Source organism: Coturnix japonica, chromosome 5 (assembly GCF_054131305.1).
Source record: "Coturnix japonica strain WE chromosome 5, WE-NBRP24, whole genome shotgun sequence".
Taxonomy (NCBI): Eukaryota; Metazoa; Chordata; class Aves; order Galliformes; family Phasianidae; genus Coturnix; species Coturnix japonica.
This window is the reverse complement of record NC_140667.1, coordinates 28441502-28461918: the sequence shown is the minus strand read 5'-3', so window position 1 is coordinate 28461918 and position 20417 is coordinate 28441502. Positions and strand designations below refer to the sequence as shown.

The following is a 20417-nucleotide window of genomic DNA, read 5'->3' as shown; positions in this document are numbered from 1 at the left end:
GCAGTTGGAGCCTATTAATCTGAGTCATAGGGAGATGCTGGGGTAGTAAATCTGTGTAGTGTTTTAGGGGTCCTGTGGGCATCAGGCCACTCGATAACCTTTCTGTGGGCTACTTCTTGGAACCTGTTTCTTTTCTGACAGTTTTAATTAATGTAGAGACTGCCCTCTGCTGTACTCTTCAGCTAACGGATAGTTTAGGTCTTGTAAGCACTGGGAGTTGCTGATAGTCGAACACTTTTTGATCACCCATGTAAGAGCTTTATTATTGATATGGGATAGCAAAAGATAAACAGAGGTCAACTAGTATGTTACTGAATTTTAATATATCCTTAAATGACCTTGGCAGGTGTATGTTTTCTATCTAGACGTGAATTTTGTCAATAAGCTGCTTGAAGCCTTCTCTGATTTGTTTTTCTTGCCCCCGTTATATAAGATTTTATTTCTTTTCTTAAAATCAACCTCTTGGATTTCTTAAAATTTAATTCATGCTTATTCAAAGGGGTTTTGATTACTTTAGACCTAACAGATTGAAAATATATTATTGAAATTAGTCTGTGGTGGCATGTTCTGCACCTGTCTTAACTGGTGCCTTCATTCACCTGAGTCACTAAGGATGTGAGCTCAGAGTGCTGTTCGTTATTGACCTTACTGGCAGCATTACTTCTCCTTACTGAGATACACACTCAATATGACTCACAAATGGTGCATTTTCACCTCTGGATTTGAGCAGTCACCTTGCTTCCTAGCAAGGTTGGAGGAGCAGCTGCCCCATCTCAGAATTGCAGGGTGAGAAGCCAAGTGCAGTGAGGAGCCCCGCATGGCTCTTGTATGATGTAAGTCCTGCAGCTCTTCGCAGGAGCATGGTGGGAGTGGACAAAGCTCTTGCCATGGGAACGAGCAGTCCTGCTGCAGAGAATGGCAGCGGAATGCTGAGCTGGTGTAAATGAGTAGCTGCAGCTGCTGCCTGGGAAGCCCTGGCTCTGGAGGAAGAGGAGGGGAGCACACATTACCTCCCTGGGCCAGGTGAGTGCCCGGTTGCTCTTTGGGGCATTTGGCAATGAAGAGGATTACTCTGATAATGACAAATCCCATGTATGGTATCAGTGTGATACAAGATTGTTCTTCCCTATGTTTGTATATCAGGCAACTTGCACATACAATTTGTGAGGCTGGAATCACTTGCCAGTGTCTGAAATTTCAATTTCACCATTTTCATTGCCTTTTAATGTTGTAGGTTGACAGTCTTATTCCTCCTGTACAAATGTAACCTAGCAGTAACAATGAAAATTGCTTTCCTTTTGAGGGTTTAGAGCTTATAGCTGTTGATCCACATACCTTGCACATTGAAGTGAGCATGGAATGCTAAAACCTTTTGGCATGTCTGATAGCCCTTTGAAATACACATGTTGAACTGAGTTACCGTGCTTGACAGGTTTTCTAATGAGCCCTGGTCTGAAATGATTAGAAGGCAGAGCCAGCTGGAAATGAAGGAAACATTTTCTTTCAATACAAAGTCTGTACGCCAGCATCTGATTAGAGAAAATCATGTCAAATGTTGCAGACGAAAATAAAAAAAAACATACTAGAAATTAGTATTGATTGCATTGCAAAATTACTGCAGGGTATTTTTCTTTTACAGAATTTTTGAGCTTAAGAAAAATGGTGTGAAGCTATCATAGACTTTGTTTGTGAAAAACATTAGGCTGCTCAAGTGTGTACCAGGTATACCAGATGCTGTTGGTCTCCATGTGACATCTGTGAAGTATTTTCTACTATACACTTCAATTTCTCATTGATTAGTAGTGGAATCTGTGGTATGCAAACTGGTTTGTGTTGTGCCTTCCTTTATGTAATTTAGGTTCAAGCCTCTTAAGCTTGGAGTACTGCTGAGGAAACAAATGACGCTTGGGAGATGATGCAGTGAAAGCTGGGAATGTTTTTTCTACACCGAATTCCATTCATGGAATTACTGAAATTCTACTTTGCTGTGATAGCTTGTAATTTTGATGACTGAAGTGCTGCTTATTTAGAAGCGTGAGTAAAAACACCCATTGCTAATTCAGCCACTAGTGGCTCATGGTGGAGATGGCTGGCGTAATTCTCTGCTTGTATTTTCTCAGTAATTCAGATTATCAGGAAGCATCTTGTGCAAGATTTTAATCAAACTGTTTGTTTTAAATAACTTCAGCAACCTACAATGCTTCTCCCAGTTATTTCTAACGAATCTGTTACTGTGCTATATCTGTTATAGTTGTTGTACGTTGCTCGGATCTGATAATAAAATCCTTTGCATTGTGCACAATGTTAAATATGTATTTCTTCTATGTTTGATTACAGTTCCAAGTTGAGCTTTTGTGCTCCATACTGTGCCAGAAGTAACTGAGTCTGGCTGGCGGTGGGCGCTGAACTCCCTTGCAGTCATTCAGGATTTGCAGTTCTAATGCATTTTGGAAAGGGAGCTGTCAAGCCTGATCATATTTTTCTAGAACTGAAAGAATTTTTAAACATCACCAAAACTTAATACAATCTCAGCCTCTAGAAAATGTCATTTTTGCTTTGTGAAAGTTGCTTAAGCAAAGCAGATTTAATTTTACCATATGGAATTTGATTGCTAAAGCTATTAGGTTTGCTATGCGCACCAGCCAGAGTTTTCTGAGTGAAAGCTCAGGCAACCTGGTAGCATTTCCCTTCTGTTTCTGTCTTTGTTTTTGTTCTGTTGGTCTTTGTTTTATTTTAGTGTCCATCTTATGCACCGAGGTGATTACTTTCCTGTATGTTTATTCTTTAACAGAGTTTTTCGGCATTCAGCATTTGTGCTGGTTAGAGGAACGATAGCAGCCTGATAATGCTAAGGACTCAGTGTGAAGGATGCTTGCTTAGCTTGTATAAAATACAGTGTTTCAAAGAATAGGTGTAGCTAGCATGACAATAGCTGTATTTTTTTCCTTTAATTTCACTATTTTGAGCTTGCTCTGAAAATTGTTTGCTTTTTCATAATTACTTCACAGTGAATTTCTTCTGTACTGCTGAATGGTGTTGGGAGCAGGTAAAACGTGCCCTGTCCAAAGCTGTATTGCAGTTAGCAATTTGTACAAACCTTCTCTGTAGTGCAGAAACTCAATAGTAAATGTGGTCTGTGAAGAGAAAACATTCTCCAGGGCCTTATTGGTCAGACTTGCTGTGTGAATTTGGCAGAAGACACTCATCAATGAACTTTATTTGGAAACGTCTGTTCATCACGTGGCAACACAAAGGTTCCCCTGCTAGATATGGGCAGTCAGTTCAAAGGGAGATGAAGCTATGATTTAGCTCTGTCCAACTTTTAGCAACCAGTCTGTGTTGCAGAGACTTGTATACATCTAAGGGGTGCACAGGTTGCAATACAAAGTCCTAATGCAGAATTCTGTTAAGTGCAAATTTTCTTCTGTGTATTTTATATGCGACACAGGAAAACTGTTGCTGAATGTCTGTAAATTCTCCCCTTTGTATAAGAATTAGTGGAATAAAATACGCTTTCTCTGATGTCTGAGATGATCCACAACTTGCAGAGGGCAGACTTAATATATCAACCTTTCCTTACTGATGGTGTCTACGGTTTTTAAGTCATGAAAGAAAAGCCAAGAAAACTGTTCCTGTACTTATTTGTCATAAGACTTCTGATGCGATGCTTATTGGTTAGAATAATTCTTCCTGTTGTCTGCCTCTGCTTAATTATTATTTTAACCTCAGCTATAGCGTGCCTTGATTTGAGGACTGAGCTAATGCTCCACCAGTGTCATGTTTTACATTTAAGTTCCATAGAGAGGAACTTCAGAACTGATCTGAAAGTTTGCTTTTTTCCCTTTTGTGGCAATGAAAACTAATGAAATGCTCGTTTGTTGCATTTGGCAGTAGCATTTTTCTATGAGTTGTTGCAGATAAGGCTTTGTGGTATCTGAGGTAGGCTTCAGAAGGCAGAAACAAGAGCAGGCTCAGATTTGGAGGGTTAAACCCATTATCACAAGTCCTTTGATTAAGGGAAGTTATTCCAACATTCCAGACTTGCAGCATCCCTGTGCTTTTACAGATCACTAACTAGATGTTTGGAGGACTTGGTTTGGTATTTTGGCCAAGTTGCACGTTAGGTTGCCTGATAAATGAGATTTCGAATCTTTTCAGTTATCTGGGTATGATTACTGTGTCTTTACTCTAATTCCTAATTACAGAGACATGCACTTTTCTGGGATATAGAAATTATTTTGTACTTGAAGTGCTCCTGAAACTCTTGCTTTTTGATACCTGTTTCCCAAATGTGGCTATTAGTGAGACTGGGGGGGGACCCTGATACCCCAACGTTTGTTTCTTTCTTAACTGGCTTCACTCAAATCTTAGGGACTGCAAATGAGCCGCTGTTATTACAGGCCACTCGTATGTCTCATTCCTTCAAGAATTTGTATGCCCTTGACATCTTGTGTGGAAAACGAACATGGAAACAATATTACTGTTGTCTGCGTATTACTTAGTAATATCTATCTCAGATTATGTTTTTGTTTCTCTGGACTTCAGTGTTTATTGCTAAGTGAAAGGACGAAAAGTTCTCATTCTGTATATCTGGATGTCATTGTGTGAGCTTCTTGTCTGCCTTTTCCTGAAGTTCAGAAACCCCATTTTAGCCCACTGCTTTATATTAGCAGCTTCTTTAATACTGACTTTGTGACTTCATTTTTCAAAGATTGTAAGATTGTTCTTTTTAAATTGGGTACTAAGAGGAAGTTTTACAGGCCCCAGCTGACTGTGCAGCATTTGCAGTGCTAGCCCCAGTGCTGTACAGCTTTCAATGGGCTTTTCTTTGTTGCGTGATTTTCTTCTTTATTCTGAATAAGAAAATGTTGAACATTGAAAGCACTTTTGCGTGTCAGTGCCGGGCACCTTAACATCATTAGAAAGGCCAAAAAAGATTTTTCACAGTTGAAAAATGCTTCTGTATGTACTCCTTAGATTAATTTTTTTGGAACGTCTTAGTAATAACCAGCTGGACGAGAAAGAAGTGAAGATAATTGCTTTGCTGTTGCTGTATGTAGCTGCATACCATTAATGAAAATGAAAAGCTGCTCATACTTAGAATTGCAAGCTGGCAGTGATTTGTGTAGGAGTGTCTGTTGCTGTTCCTCCAAAGCTGTGCTAATGATATTTAATTTTCAACTTAATTACAACAGAAGGAGCCTTCCCTTCCTCCTCCAAATGCAAACACTTGGTATAAGAAGGGATTTCTTTTTGTCTTGGTCCTTCCAGTGTTTTTGTGTAATGCAACTTTTGGGTTATTTTGTATTATTTCCTTTCACTTGATAAATAATAGAGACACACACAAAAGAAAAAAGCTTGAAAAATCAAATGTAATTGTAACTTTTTGCAACAGTTTATTAGTTTTATTATTCTCAGTGTGTTCAATTAAAAGGTAACGTTTCTGCGGTTTTGTGATGCAGAGAGCAGGAAGAAAAAGGCAGTGTGGTATAAGGCACAAGGATGTGTGGCTGCATTATTAAAACACTGAAGTTCTTTAGCTTGAATCAGTAGGAATGAGAAAGTAACAGGATGGTAAGATTGCACTTGGGGTGCAGTTAAATGCCGCTATGTGCCTGTGGAAATCAGTGATTATGCACTACCAAATATGTGTGTGCACAGATCAAGATTTCTGCTCTTGTATTTAATACATGCTTTCTGCTTTTGTGCGTATCAATAGAAAGCATTTAGAGTAGCTGCTAACATAACTCATGCTGGGACTTCATCACTACTTGGGATTGTGTAAGTGCGCTTGCAGTCTGCTTTAGATAGTATCTTTTGGAAGAACTCTGTGCCAGACCTGTCTTCTCTGAAACCTGCGAGGCAGTGTTTACATGAAAATGCCTCAATTTGCAAGCAATAAATGCAAATATCTTTTACATGTTTATAAATCCTCCTGGGAGTGTTTTGTTTATAACAAATTATTCATGTTTAGTGCTTGTTCTACCACAGTTTTGTGTTGGAATTTTTAAGAGTGAAGGAACGTGTAAAAACTGTATGGGAATTTTCAGAAAACTGCTAATTTGCAGTTGTGTATTTTAAGTTCAGAATAATGCAGTTCTTTGATATGGAATTGTACAAAATATTAGCATTAGTTTGAGCTACTAATTTTCTAATGCCAGCGCTTGAAAATTTCTTCAACATATGAATCAGGTTTGTGAGGGTGCTGTAGTTCTTAGTAAGGGAAGTATAATGTGGAGGGGAAGTTTGTGCTTGGAGCACTGAAGAACTGTCTTAGGTATTTTGTTATTAATACAGATATTTACTAATTTTTTTTAATGTGTTTCTTTAGATTTTCATCGTGGATGCTTCTTCAGCTGTCTTGTGATGGAAGAGAGATATTTTTGAAGTTATAATGGATTTTACGCAGCAGCATTACAAAAACTGGCCTAATAGCAGCATTTCTATTTAAAGAGAGTAGGCCTAATTGCACATAACCATGACAACTTCTCATATGAACGGACACATCACAGAAGATTCTGACAGTGAAGCAAAAAATGTGGATCTTGCATCTCCTGAGGAACCTCAGAAGCACCGAGAAATGGCTGTCGATTGCCCTGGTGATTTGGGCTCCAGGATGATGCCCATGCGGCGGAGTGCTCAGCTGGAGCGAATCCGGCAGCAGCAGGAGGACATAAGGCGCAGAAGGGAGGAAGAGGGGAAGAAACAGGAATTGGACCTTACTGCTTCAATGAGGCTTAAGAAATTAGCACAGATTCCTCCGAAAACTGGAATAGACAATCCAATATTTGACACAGAAGAAGGGATTGTTTTGGAGAGTCCTCATTATACTGTGAAGACGTTAGGTAGGTGTTAATGGAAATTACGGGTAGGTTAATGGAAAAGAAAGATTTATGTGAATATTTTAAAATAAATGTCTGAAGTCACACACAGCAGAAATATTCACTAGTTCGGTGAGTATGTATGGTCTGTTCTTTGAGCTAGAAAGGCTGGGACCTTTTGAAGACACAGCAGTGTAATTAGACTAATTTATGTTATATCAGTATCTGTGACACGATGAGGGGAAATGGCTTTAAACTTGGAGAGAGTAGATTTAGACTAGATATTAGGAAATGATTCTTTACTGTGAGGATGATGAGATACTGGAACAGGTTGCCCAGTGAAGTTGTGAATGCTGCCCCCTCCCTGGAGATGTTCAAGGCCAGGCTAGGTGGGGATGTGAGCAACTTGGTTTGGAATTTGGAGTGATGCTGCCTGTTGCTGATTCTCGTCAAGTGCTGGTGAAGTTACCTTATGAATGCCTATAAATGTAAAATACAGAATACCACAAAAAGGGCTGGAGTCCATTTTAGTTAGTACTTCTGCCTTTTTAATGAATTAGAGAAGCTGGAATTTTTCAAGTTAATACGTACAACTTCTTGATCTCTAAAAAAAACTTGCTAGCCCATGACTTTGTCAAAACAAACAAACAAACCCAAAGCCTTGCAGTGTGTGAAGTCTTTCGTACTTAGTTTGAATTTCTGAAGCGAGCTGGTTCTGACTCCTGAATTTTCACCTTGGTAAATTTCTAAGCTTTGTTAGCAGAACTCTTAACCAGTTCTGAGTGAATTACGAAGTTGTTAAACTACTGTTATCATTGTGTTTTAAAAAAAGGATTTTAGCTTTGCTTTATTTGTTAAGCTGTAGAATTGCTGCTAAAACATAGGGCTGTAAATGCATGTTATCTATATTTTTAGTTTTGAATATAATGTTCCATACATGCTAATATCTCATTTGGTATTTCTTTGCCAGGCCTTTGATCTTTTCATCTTAACAATTAAAAAATCAAGCAAATTGGATTTTGTTTGTAGAGATAAAATAGCATGCGTAATTAAAACAGTTTTAAAGGGCATGTTTATTATCAAAACAGGACATGATTAGACAGCTGACAGGGTGGAAATACCTTTCTGAGCACCCAGAACATGTTCATTGCTGAGAAATTTAACAAACTCATTCATAGCAATGTAGTTCTCTTAAATGCAGAAAATATGTTTTACATTGCTGCTTATTCTCCTAATTAAATTAATAGCTGACACTTCGTGTAAGAAACCTTTTGTGGCTACAGCAAAAACTGTTCTTTTTTTTGCAGGGGGAAGGCTGCCTGTTCCTTTTTTGTTTTTATTCCTCAGGCAAAACTTACAAAATATAAAACGTTTTGTTTTCTAAAAGTTAATTTAAACTTATAAATAGTTATGCATAAAACAGTTTTCTTAGCCCTGTTATTCAAGTAATATATGAGGCATTAGAGAGCTAGCAGTAGCCTGCGGAGTATTCTAAAGTTATTGTGGCAATATATAATAAAGCCAATTATGTGCTTTTAAATTTGCTGCTTGTAACTTTTCGTTCAAAATTATTATATGCAGCATTATTTTTCTTGCTTCTTCTGATCCAGTGTGTTAAGCAGTGACCGTGGGTCCTCCCCTGCACTTGCGTGTTTTTTTTCCAGCAGTCTTTTTGATTACCGTGTATATCGTGCAGTGCTGTGTCACATTCCAGCCATTTCTTTGCTCTAATGGGAAAAGGCTGCAATGATTCTTGAAAAACAAGAATTGAAATTAAACAAAGCAGTTGATGGCTAATTGATCCGTGCTGTAAAGTGGACTTTCTGCCACAGAACCCTGAATTTTTCTGTGAGTAAATGCAAGATGTTAGTTGTTTACTGAGCTGCTTTCTTCTATACAACCCTTTAAATAGGAAATGTCTAGAGATAGTCTTGCTACCAAGAACAAAACCTTCAGAAATATAATCTGTGACTTAAAATTCATTAACAGGGACCTAGAGAGGCTTGTTTTCATGCCTTTGGAGCTTTTGCTGTTCCTGGGGGGAGGGTCATATGGTATTGGTCTTCTGCATCCAGCACAGATGAAGATTGGGTGTACAGGGAAATTAGTTGATGGGGAGATTTGTAAGGAAGGGGAAGATAGAAGGAACTAGGAAAGCACTGAAGAGAGAATGTGTGGAGGCATCTAAGAAGAGTCCATCTTTTTACTATATCTGTAGAATAGATGTTTATCAGTCCATATCTGTTTTCTATCTTATATGCAGTATACGTTAGAAAGTGTATGAGCATGTACTTGAAGTCTCAGGTGTATGAGTGGGCTAGAGAATTCAGAAGTAATTGAGTAAAACCATTAATGCTTGAGGAGTATTGTAAAGAAGTTGAGTTCTCTAATGCCTCATTTCTTTGAACCTAGTAACAGTATCAACAGAGTTTTCAGCTGATGCTTGACTGAACAGGCACTAACAGAAACTTGAACATCTGGCTGTTTTTCATGTTTTCATTTTTATTTTTTTTTAATACTTGAAAGCAGTTCTCTTCAGTCTCAGGAGAAAAGGTTGCAGAGACTATTTGCATACTCCACTAGGCAAGAAATCTGCCAGATAACCACGTCCTATTTAGCAGTTATTCTTGCCTGCTAGGTGTTAACTTTCATCCCAAACAGCAGTTCCATGTGTGATCTTGTATGCCTCTCCCCAATAAGATGTTGGCCTTAGTTACTGTTCTGAGCTGTACTGTGTTTTCCTCGTGGAATATCCTGTCCTGCCTCTGAGTTTTCAGTGCATCCATCTTCTTACTGCCCTTTGTTTCCTTGGTGGTTGTAGGAAGAAGCCTTTGGTGGGTAGGATGTATTTTATGTGACTGTGAAATGCTTTGGGGATATGTTTTTGGGGGATTATTTCTTTCCTTTTAGAAAACTGACTTGCAATCTCCAAATTGAAAACATTAATGTATGCTTTGAAATTAAAAGCTTTCAAGCACATGTAAAGGCATATTTACTTGTGCTTTACAGGTTTCTTGTGCCCCTTGATCAGCCATTTTAATCTTAATGAATCGAATGTTTGATTTAGTCTAGCCTAGTGTTCAGTGTACCGTGTTCAGGGTTTGGGGCTCGTAATCTGATAGGTGACGTGGATTTGCTTTTATGTGGGATTGCTTTTAGAGCAGAAGACTTTCATGAGTGTAGAAGATTTTTCTTCACTTTTTTTTTACCTTGTTATTTTTAAACTGCTAAGAGCATAATTTTGCACTTAATAACTCAGCGTAATTTACTGATCAATAACTCACTTTATAAGTGATATACATGTGATAAGTGTATTTAAATAATTTAGTGTACAGTGAATCACAATTAGTTTAGCAACGCAGTTGATTTCATATTGCAAAGTAGTTCCTCTTTAACATTTATTTACAGGTGAGCTGTGGTTATTGAATCTTTTACATACCAGTGATTTCCTTCAGAGAAGTACTGCTCCTATTATTTGAAATTCAATTTTGAATCATGTATCAGCTTGTTTCTTTTTCATATTCTGGCTTGTGGTTCTTGTTTTGATTGTACTATGTTCTGCTGATAACCGTGAGACAAGAATAGCTAAGTAATATATTTGCATACATTACTGCTGATTTAAAAACTGAGCAGCAAAATTTTTTTTGTAGAACTCTGAACACAAACATTACAACATCATTACTCTTTAACTTGTGTCTTGGTTTTATTTCCTACCAGAAGTGGAAGAACTATTGACTTCCCTAAAACATATCCAGCATGTCTTGGTAGACCCTCAGAGCCAAGAGGATATCTCTCTCATCTTACAGCTTGTTCAAAATACTGATTTTCAGAATGCATTTAAGATACACAACGCGGTTACAGTGTACATGAACAAAGCCAGCCCTCCGTATCCTCTCATCTCCAACGCACAAGAACTAGCACAAGAGGTATGTACAGTATGCATCTCTGTGGTATCTATACGAAGTGTGTAATCGTAGCTGTTGTTGAAATGTGTACTTGGTGAACTTGTCTGAGTTACTGCATGCTAAATAGAAAATGGATTCCAGTAGTCACTGATTGCTGTGTCCAGCTTTTCCACATCTCCAGGAAAACAGTAACTGGAAGAATATTTTGGGGGTAAGAACACCCATTTTGATGTGAGTAGTTATGTAAAAGAATTAAACCATGTAAAAGAATTAAACACAAAAGGGAGCAGTTAGGGAAAACTTTTCATGTTAGGTTATTATTATATTAGTCTTTAGTCCAAGCATTAGTAATTGCATTGCAGTTATCTGTTACTGTGAGTTTTCTCCAAGTTTAGCCCTGGTTCTTAAATTTGGAGGCATCTCTGAAAACACAGCTGTACTGGAAGAAAACATTTTGCTTTAAAGTAAGCAGCAGGTGCCTTCCTACTTCATTTCTATGTTTTGATTACTGCTGTGATTGTCAGATTACAATTAATTTTTTTCTGCCATGAAAAAAAATAAGCTCCCTGATAAGACTAATCATGTCTTTTAGAAATGGTTAAACATGCTTTTAGGGATCTACTTCAGTAAGATTTAAGACTTCCATATTTTCACTGAGATCAGAAGTATTTGAAATACTGTTAAAAATTTTGTTAACTGTTTTCTTTGAGTCTTAATCATTTGAATGCAGATGAACAATGTCTATTTATAGTAGCCTTATAAGGCTACTTGGTAGACCCTCAGAGCCAAGAGGATATCTCTCTCATCTTACAGCTTGTTCAAAACACTGATTTTCAGAATGCATTTAAGATACACAACGCGGTTACAGTGTACATGAACAATTCACTGGAATTACTTCTATATTCCAGTTTCATTGGAAATTCTTCAGATACAAATTTACAGATAACAGAGGCAGTATCAGCACAAGTGCAACAGGTTGCATTCTGCAGAGCCAGCTCCCCAGGCCAGTTAAGTACACCTGCTCAGACCTGGCTCAGGTGCACTGGCGCATTGCTCACAGATGCATCACTTCCATTTCAGTATGGCAGCAGGATGATTCTTGTAGTGTCTGGTTTTGTTGATCTTGAAAGTCAAAGAAAACAATGTTGCAGTCTTTGTTCTTTTGCAGAATTAATTACTGGCTCTTGAGAGATGTCAATAAAACATTCTCAGAAGGCACAGTTTGCCCAGTAATCTGCTGCTCAGGATTTTTCTGTTCAGGCTTGTCAGTAAGATTGCACCAAAACCAAGTGGGAATATCTTTCCAGTGAGCTTGCCTCTGGTTTATTGGTCTGCCTCTAGGCTGCTCCAGGATGCTTGTTAAGCTTCGTCTGAGTCTGGAGGAACCTTCCAAGTTAACTTCTGTTTGTAAGCCATTTCCTCATACATACATCCTGCCTGTAGGCCTAGTTTGCATTTTCACTCAGGTGCAAGTCAGAGATTTTAAATCTCTATTTGTATATTGAATGTTTAGATTAATATAAGAAATGTGGTTGGTTTTCTCCCCCACCACCACCCCTCTCCTTCATGGATATGATATTTCTTTGGTGCTTAATGGAAGTTTCCAGGAGGAATATATGCCTTCCAACTCTAAATTACCCTGCAAGACAAAATCTTTTCTTGACATCTGTAGTGGAATAGCAGAGCTTTATCAGTATAGGGCAAACTACAAGTCAGTTCTCAAATGTTCATATTCCTCCCTGCCCTCTTCCCTAACTCCCACATTCTCAGCACATTCCTCTGTTATTTTCAAGTAGTTTCATAAATCCTAAAATCAGAAGGCAGTGCAAAGGCAGTTATGTGTCTTAGCAGTAATGCATAAAAGCATTTAAGAATTAAGTATTTTGCTTGTCTGGTGGAATTTTGTCATGACCTAGAAGAATATTACATAGAATGTGATGTATTCCTGCGCTTGTTTTGATGCTCCATCCCCTGTCTGTGTCTTGTCACAGCCTTGAAATTCCTGAAGGGAAATATATTGCATATGTCTGTACTCATTTTCAGATGTAATCTAGATTCAGCTTCTGATTTATTTAAGCAAATCATATTTTGCAATACTTTGAATAACATCCTGAGATGATTAAGCTGGAAATTCAGGACAGATATTTCTGTGACCAACAGAAGTGTTGTAAGGAAAAGCTTGAGGCCTCCGTTCATGTCATTCTTGTTTGAACAGATCTTACATTCATTTTTCAGTCCTGTTATCCCTTAATGAGGAAGTAATTTTTTGCTTCAGGAAAAGTTGTTTTCCACACACACACACACCTCCCAGCAGGGGCAGCATGCCCAATTATTTTGTAGTTTTTCCTGTTTGTGCCTTTTGCTTTTCTCATCTCTAAATATTAGGTTCCGGAAGCTCCCTCAGAACTCAGTACTTTAATCTTTTTGGAGCATTACCTACTTCAAGGTGTTTTTAAAGAGACATTTGGAAAAGTCTTTAAGGTGGAATGGAGCATTTAGGTGTAGGGAATTTATTTTAAAGACCTAATCTCCATAAAACATTGTGTTGTTCATCTCTTAAACAAAAATAGCCAGTAAACATCAAGTGTAATTAAATTGATTTTAAATCCTTTTAAATTTGACCAAAATAGAGGCAAGGATTATGGGAACATGGTCTGAATCTTGACCTTGTAAGAATATTTGATGCAGCGTGTAAGACACTTGGTAGTTTTTAGCTTGTAACACCACGTCAAATGCCTTGAATATATTCTTGCTATTAAATATACTCTACAGACTCAATTTATATAAATTATGTTCCTAAATACCTGATACCCTTCACTTCAGGAACTGTAATCAATTAAATTTGATCAGGCCTTCTGAGAAGACAGATTGTATGTTTGTAACTTCCAGTGTAATTTTTTTATTATGTGAATGTACATTGCTCCCAACGGTCGCACTGAACCCACGCAACATGGTTTTGCAGGTATGATTATATTCTGAAGGGCCAACATCATTCCAGTGTGAGCCCTCTGGTATGTGTCTCACAGTGTGCCTCCAAATTGTGGCTTTTATAATGAAACCCCATTAATAATTTCTTAGCTGTTAGAGTTCAAGTTAATGTAACTAACAATAAAAACTGGAATGAAGGGTTAAGAAAATAATAGTATTGCCAAATGTTTAGCGCGGAATGCTTATTCTGTCTGTGGTGTGTCACTTCTGGAACGTCAGCCTAGATTTGGATTTCTTCACCTGATGAGACATGGAATTCTTTACCTTAAATAACAAAGCAATCTGACATGCAGCAATACCAGTGTAATAAGAGTTGCACAAAGCAGACTGAACCTTTCCTAGTGATTCACACATTATATTAAGCAAATAAATAATGAATTTATCTTTTCCTTAGGAAGGAGGTGGAGGAGCTGTTAGCGTTTTTGAGTAATATAATTTTTCAAAGAGGAAATTCAGCTGCCATAGAGGATGCTATTGCACAGAGGATCACTGGTTGGGCCAAGTCACAAGGCATGGAAAAATAGAGGAGGAGGGGAGATGCTGTTCTGAGCATCTAAATGTATATATGGCTTATTGTGCGCTTATTATTCAGGCTTCATATGTGAATCATGTAGCAACTAGCAAAATGTTACTTTAAATAATATATTGTTTAGGATTGTTCTTATGCTAAATATTTATTTTATAAATTCACAAAGCGTGCAGATTTGATTCTGAGATGTACTACATACGTTCGTAATTATTGGTACATCTTTTTCTCTGTCTAATACTTAGCATCTGGCCACATGTTTGAAATGTCTTGCTTGCAGGACTTCTAACTGGGGATAACTTCCTGGCAGCTGCAGAGATATGACTTAGGTCAAACTGATGTGAAGCTGAATTCCTTCTGTTCTCTGTGTTTTTATCTAAATTAGTTCTTCAGTTTAGTTCTTGATTTTTTTTTTATTTTTTTTTTTTGTCACATTTTTCATCCTTAAGAGTGGAAAACTCTCGGGGAAAAGAATGTTTTCTATCGCACAGAAAGCTGCTGTTATGTATAATCTGTTCTTGATTCCTACAGCTTCATTAGTGCTTTTGGACTCATGACTTTGATGCAGATTAGGCCTGAAGATAATTACTGTAGAAAGTATCTTCTTCAACCTTGCCTTTAGATAAAGGGGAATGCCCTGCTCCTGGCTTGCCTTTAAAGCATACAGGGATTTTCTGTATTTGAGATGATGGCAAGACCTATTTAAGTGAACAGGAATGCAAACCTTTTTTGGCAACAAAAGCTACTTGAGCAAGAACAGCTGTTGTCTTTCTGTGGATTATTCTTTTTCTGTGGCAAACAAAATAAATAATAGCTGAAGAAAACTGGTTTGCTGAGATGCTGGTATTTTGAAGTTTTGACTCTTAGAGTTTCTGAGGCAGATGTTCCAGCAAGTGCTGCAAAACCTGTCTTGGAATCTTTGTTCTTGCTGCTAGTAGCAATACTGGGTTAAAAATAAATCATCTACTTTTAAGGAAAAGGAAGTCTGGTCACAGTAGTGAGAAACTAGTCAATTTTGAAAGATGTAGCAGTATTTGCATGGTAGGCTTCACTGTGGCTAATTATGCTGTCAGGTTCTTTTCTCAACTTCTTTGCATACATCTCTTGTGGTAGCTGAGATCATTGTTATCATTGTTAGTTTTTGTTGAGAAATCCATGTGATATACTGGATACCAGTTTGCATTCGATAGAAAATCACTGAGGTGCAGCATTCTGGAGTAGTCCTGTGATCTCACTGCATGTATTCCTAATGTGTACTAGGCCAGGCTCAGTGCGTCAGTATAACAATTATGTGCGCATATTTTACTTTCAGTAAAATGAATGATGATTGCAGCTAAGGTTTTGTGCTTCAGTTGGAGAAGGAAGACTGATAAATCACTGGGTAGACTGAGAGCTTTACTACTTCATTTCTTTTCAGGTTCAGTGTGTTTTGAAACCCAGTCACCACAGGGATGGGCAGGAACTCAATGCCTTGCTGAATGCCCCTCACATGCAGGTAAAAAAAAATTATTGTATTCTGCAGGTATTACAAGGTAGTTTTGACGTGAGCAAGGTAGCACTAGATCAGTAATGTCAGTGGCAACACATGAGCTACTTACTTTCCTGAGGGTTTTTTTCTGTGATAGATTCAGCTATTGCATTCTTATAGTAGGGTGCATAAAGAGAATTTTGTCCAGTGAAGTAAATTCATGAGTAGTTTTGACTGCAGTAGGTTTTTTTGCTTCTGTATCTTTGACATACATAGTAAACCAATGTCTGACTTTTTTTTCAAGAAGGAGAAGCCATAAGTATAGTTCCAACTTTGTGTTCAAAGTAATTTTGTATTATTTTCCAAAACCGAAAGCAGAATTTTTGTCAAGTAGAAATTACAGTATTCTGTATTTATAAAGTATTCTGTAGTTATAAAGAGCTTTCAAATTGCAGAATTTCATTGATGGCTACTATTTTGTATGCATATGGAATTAGAATTTTTCTCATTTTGTTTAACACTAGGCACTTCTACTAGCACATGATAAGGTTGCAGAACAAGAAATGCAACCCGAGCCTGTTGCAGATGAAAAAATTTATGAGAATGTTGGCACGTATGGAGGGGAAACGGTTAAAATAGTTCGTATTGAGAAAGCTCGAGATATTCCATTGGTAAGTATTTGTACTTGCCCAGTTATGCTTAAAGCAGTAAAGCTGTCTTTGCAGATAGCTATGAAAGTTACAGGATTTGAGTGTGAAAGTTATATTTAACTTAGAAATCATTTTCTTCCCCACCTGCCCAAATGATAAATGGTCATAAATGATTACTTAATGCGCATTATGATATAGCAGTAGACAGCACTTAGAGCCTGTATAGCTTTCATCGTGTGGATTTGGCTAGGGTTTTATTATAGCAGTCACTATCCAAGTTTAGCTGCAGGAAAGCTTAGATTCTTGTCCAATTACAGGTGGCTGTGTTATGTTAGTGTTCTTTTTAATCTACTATTTTGCATCTTTAAAATTAGTGTTTAGGAAAGCTTTTATTTAAAAAAAAAAGAAGACTATGAAAGTGTAGAGTAGTTTATTTCTTCAATCTTTAATATCACAGAAACAAATATGGTTTTTGTTTTTGTAAACTAGAGCATTACATTCAATATTATATGCATTTCTTTCAACGGAGAAATGTCTCCTCACTGCCTTGAAATACTTACAATAGATGGCTTTGAGTTTGTGATATGTAATAAATTCAGAATTTGTTTCTACTACACAGGGAGCTACTGTTCGTAATGAAATGGATTCTGTCATCATTAGTCGAATAGTCAAAGGAGGTGCTGCAGAGAAGAGTGGGCTGTTGCATGAAGGGGATGAAGTTCTGGAGATTAATGGCATTGAGATTCGTGGAAAAGATGTTAATGAAGTTTTTGATTTACTGGTGAGTTGGGAACTTTGTTTTCCCTGCAAAAAATACTCCTAAGGTTGAAGTCTGTTACCTCTGCTTGTCATTTGTAGACATATTTGCAATTATTTTAGAGCCAACTTTACTCTCATACTTAATACTCACACATGGTGGGCCATTTTAAGCTTACTTTCTCATGTAAGGTGCAATTTTAGCAAGTATAATGGCAGTTAAATGCAAAAATGAACCTTACAAATGTGAACAAGTCATGCTGTCATCTTGAGGCTTATTTTAATGACTTCTGATGAAAAGCTTTGCTTAGCTGTGAAAAGCTGTGATTTTTTTTATCTGTCTTGGACTCAGTTCTCAGTTAATATCAATAAATGTGTGCCTGCATGATTCTGGTCCTGCCTGGCTGACATGGAGTTCACCATCTTCACAGTAGATGGTCTCTCTCTTCAAAATCCAGTGTTTTATCTGTTGCTTGCACAGCATCAAAGTGGTTTCTCTTCTTCATTCTGTCCCTTCCCATGAGTGGGTGCATAAGATGTTGTGTTGGGGACAGTGAGGACAGGTGTTCTGAATTGACCAAAGGGATATTTCATGCCAAGTAGTACCGTGCTTAGGAAGAAAAAATGGACAGTTAGCCATTTCTTCAGTGCTGGTTTTTTTTTGTTTAGTTTTGTTCTGAACAAATCATCATCAACCAATGAAGCCTCCTAGTGTAAGACTACAGTTTTTAATGGACACTGCCCATCTTTTCCTATGGTGCTGTTTAATTAATGCATGGAGGGAGGCCAAGAGGAGAGAATTAGAGGCAGAAGCAGTTTTTTTGAACCATTTATTTGGAAAGCCTTCAGTTTCCATGTGATTTTTGGATCAGAGGTGTGTGAGATCCTTTGTGTGCTTGGCTTCATTGCCATCTGTGTTTTCAAAAGAAGCCATCGATATCCAGCTACAGTTTTGGTGTAGTGTTTTGTATGTGCTTTTGAAAAAAATGTTTTGTATGTTCTTAACAGATAATTAAACAGCAGCAGTTTGATTCCCTGCAGAGATCTTGTTCGGCAATTGAACAAGTCCTACAACTTAGTTACAGAATAAAAGACGTAATATGTATACATATGTCTTATTTATGTGCGTTATATGTGTTTATAAGAGCAATTGGTGAAAACCTCGGTTTTTCTTGTTGTTGTTGTTTTGTAGTGTTAAGTTTTAGAAGTTATGAAGTTTCAGTCCCCAAAGAATAGTTAAGAACAGGAGAGAAAGAAATTTCTTGCATTCTCATTCTTGCTTCACTCCTTGTGCCTAAAATGATAATGAACCGGCATGTGACTTGAGACAAGGCTACTCTTGCTATCACTGTGAAATTCTGCACATTCCTCAAGGAACTGTGCGTACTGACTGAAAATGGTGGATTTTCCTTTCCTGCTGCCTAATCGTATTATCCTTGGTTAAGTTTACTTCTTTAAGCCTGAAGTGTCGATTTTTGTTGATACACATATATGCTTTAGTTTATGCAATGCCAATTGTTACGGTTCATGGAGTGTTGTATTGAAAGTGAGACGCATAGGCCTCTTCAGGATTTGGCACCTCTGTTAAAGTAGATGTTTCATGCATGAAGAAATAAATCGTGTAGAGGAGTATGCAGACAACTAAAAACAAGACATGTATTTAGTTCTCTTGTAGATGTTGTCAGTTTCAATGTTAGGTACTTATGCAGGATTTGAGTGTTGTGGGTAATTTTTTAAGAAGAGTTCTGTGTACTTTATAGTGTTAACAGCATAAAAATGCACTGGAAATGTTTACATTTAAAAACACTTTTGCATTTAAGTAATTTCAGGGTGAAAGTTTTCAATGTATTTTCTCTTGCTAGCATAGATCTGCTTGATATTTTTAAACAGAGCAAAAAAATGCACTCTTTGGTACTCTTTGTCTCAAGTCTCTGCTTGATGCAGTTGCAAGTGTTCTATTTAAAAATAAAAATAGTTTATGTATAATCTGAAATTCTAGGTTTTAGTAATCTGAATATCAACACTTGGATTCCTAATCTGTCTCTAAATCACTGCATCTGTATGTTAAGAGTCTCTTTTTTTTAATCTCAGGCTGACATGCATGGCACTCTGACCTTTGTATTGATTCCCAGTCAGCAGAGCAAGCCACCTCCTGCAAAGGAAACAGTTGTAAGTAGCTTTACATAACCTTGGTGGTGCATGCCCTGTTTTTCCAGTAGAGCTTAGAACATTGCTTTGTAGGTTATTTGCCCAGCAAAACAAAAAACAAATTGCAGTTATTTAATTAGTTTGTTACCAGACTTGTGCCTGAGTTCACCGTTAAAAATGACTGACAGTGATAAGCTGAAACATACAGTATATCTTTAACTGTTTCTAAACTAATAAGAATTTAATAAAAATAGAACTACTTATGCTTCTGAAATTCTGTTTAGAACTTCTTAATTTCTCAATTTTATATCAATTGAATTGATAGAATTTAAAAATTATCTACTGTAATTTGCAAATATGCTTTGTGAGGAAAAATCTGTGTAACCTCTCCTCAGGCTGCTTCAAGGGTTTGAAGAAAGATTGTGCAGATTTCCATCAAAGCAAAAACAAAACAAACAAAAAACACAGAAAACCAAGCACTTAAATGTTTGGTGGCAAAGTAAAGTATTTTTGAAGTGAAACTTTATCTGAAAGCCAGAAACTGAGTCTCATTCTGTGTCTTTGCTATTTAAATATAAATAAATGAGAATATCTGTGATTCTTTTTGAGTGCTGGAAGCTTAGATTTGTAGCTCAGGACTTTTTTGGTTCCTTAAGTGGTAAAAAAAAATATGTGGCTCTAGAATTAATAAAAGGTTTGGGCTTTTATCCATTCCAGTGTCTCTTATATGCCCTAGATACAGTGTGCGTTCTATAGAAGTTATCTTGGAGCTTTTATCTATCAAACCTCATCTTTAGTCACAGGAAGATGGAAGTGTAACACTTCTGAAGTCATGGATTTTTCCTTTTTTTTACATTTTTCTCTTCCACAGATACATGTGAAAGCACATTTTGATTATGATCCTTCTGATGACCCCTATGTCCCCTGCCGAGAATTAGGCCTGTCATTTCAAAAAGGAGATATACTCCATGTCATCAGCCAAGAAGATCCAAACTGGTGGCAGGCTTACAGAGATGGGGATGAAGATAACCAACCACTGGCAGGCCTTATTCCTGGTAAATAAAATCTAGAGAAACCTTGAAAAGTTGTTGTTCCTATAGCTGTAGGAGGCAATATTTTCATTTATTTACTTTTTGCAGACTGGTAGCCACAGCC

General features: G+C 37.3%; 1 protein-coding gene across 2 annotated transcripts in view; it reads left to right on the top strand.

Annotated features, from left to right (window-relative positions):
* PALS1 (protein associated with LIN7 1, MAGUK p55 family member) overlaps positions 1 to 20417 on the top strand; it is a 42255-nt gene that overhangs the window by 13937 nt on the left and 7901 nt on the right. The window contains exons 1-8 of one of the 2 annotated variants that reach the window (XM_085549010.1): positions 916 to 1023; positions 6332 to 6845; positions 10539 to 10747; positions 15658 to 15735; positions 16233 to 16379; positions 16978 to 17139; positions 19206 to 19283; positions 20134 to 20317. In XM_085549010.1, coding sequence (XP_085405136.1) covers positions 6479 to 6845; positions 10539 to 10747; positions 15658 to 15735; positions 16233 to 16379; positions 16978 to 17139; positions 19206 to 19283; positions 20134 to 20317 — 1225 coding nt within the window. In that variant the 5' untranslated portion in view covers positions 916 to 1023; positions 6332 to 6478. Of the gene's footprint in view, positions 1 to 915; positions 1024 to 6331; positions 6846 to 10538; positions 10748 to 15657; positions 15736 to 16232; positions 16380 to 16977; positions 17140 to 19205; positions 19284 to 20133; positions 20318 to 20417 lie in introns of those variants that run through there. The other variant, XM_015864881.3, reaches the window with a different exon arrangement.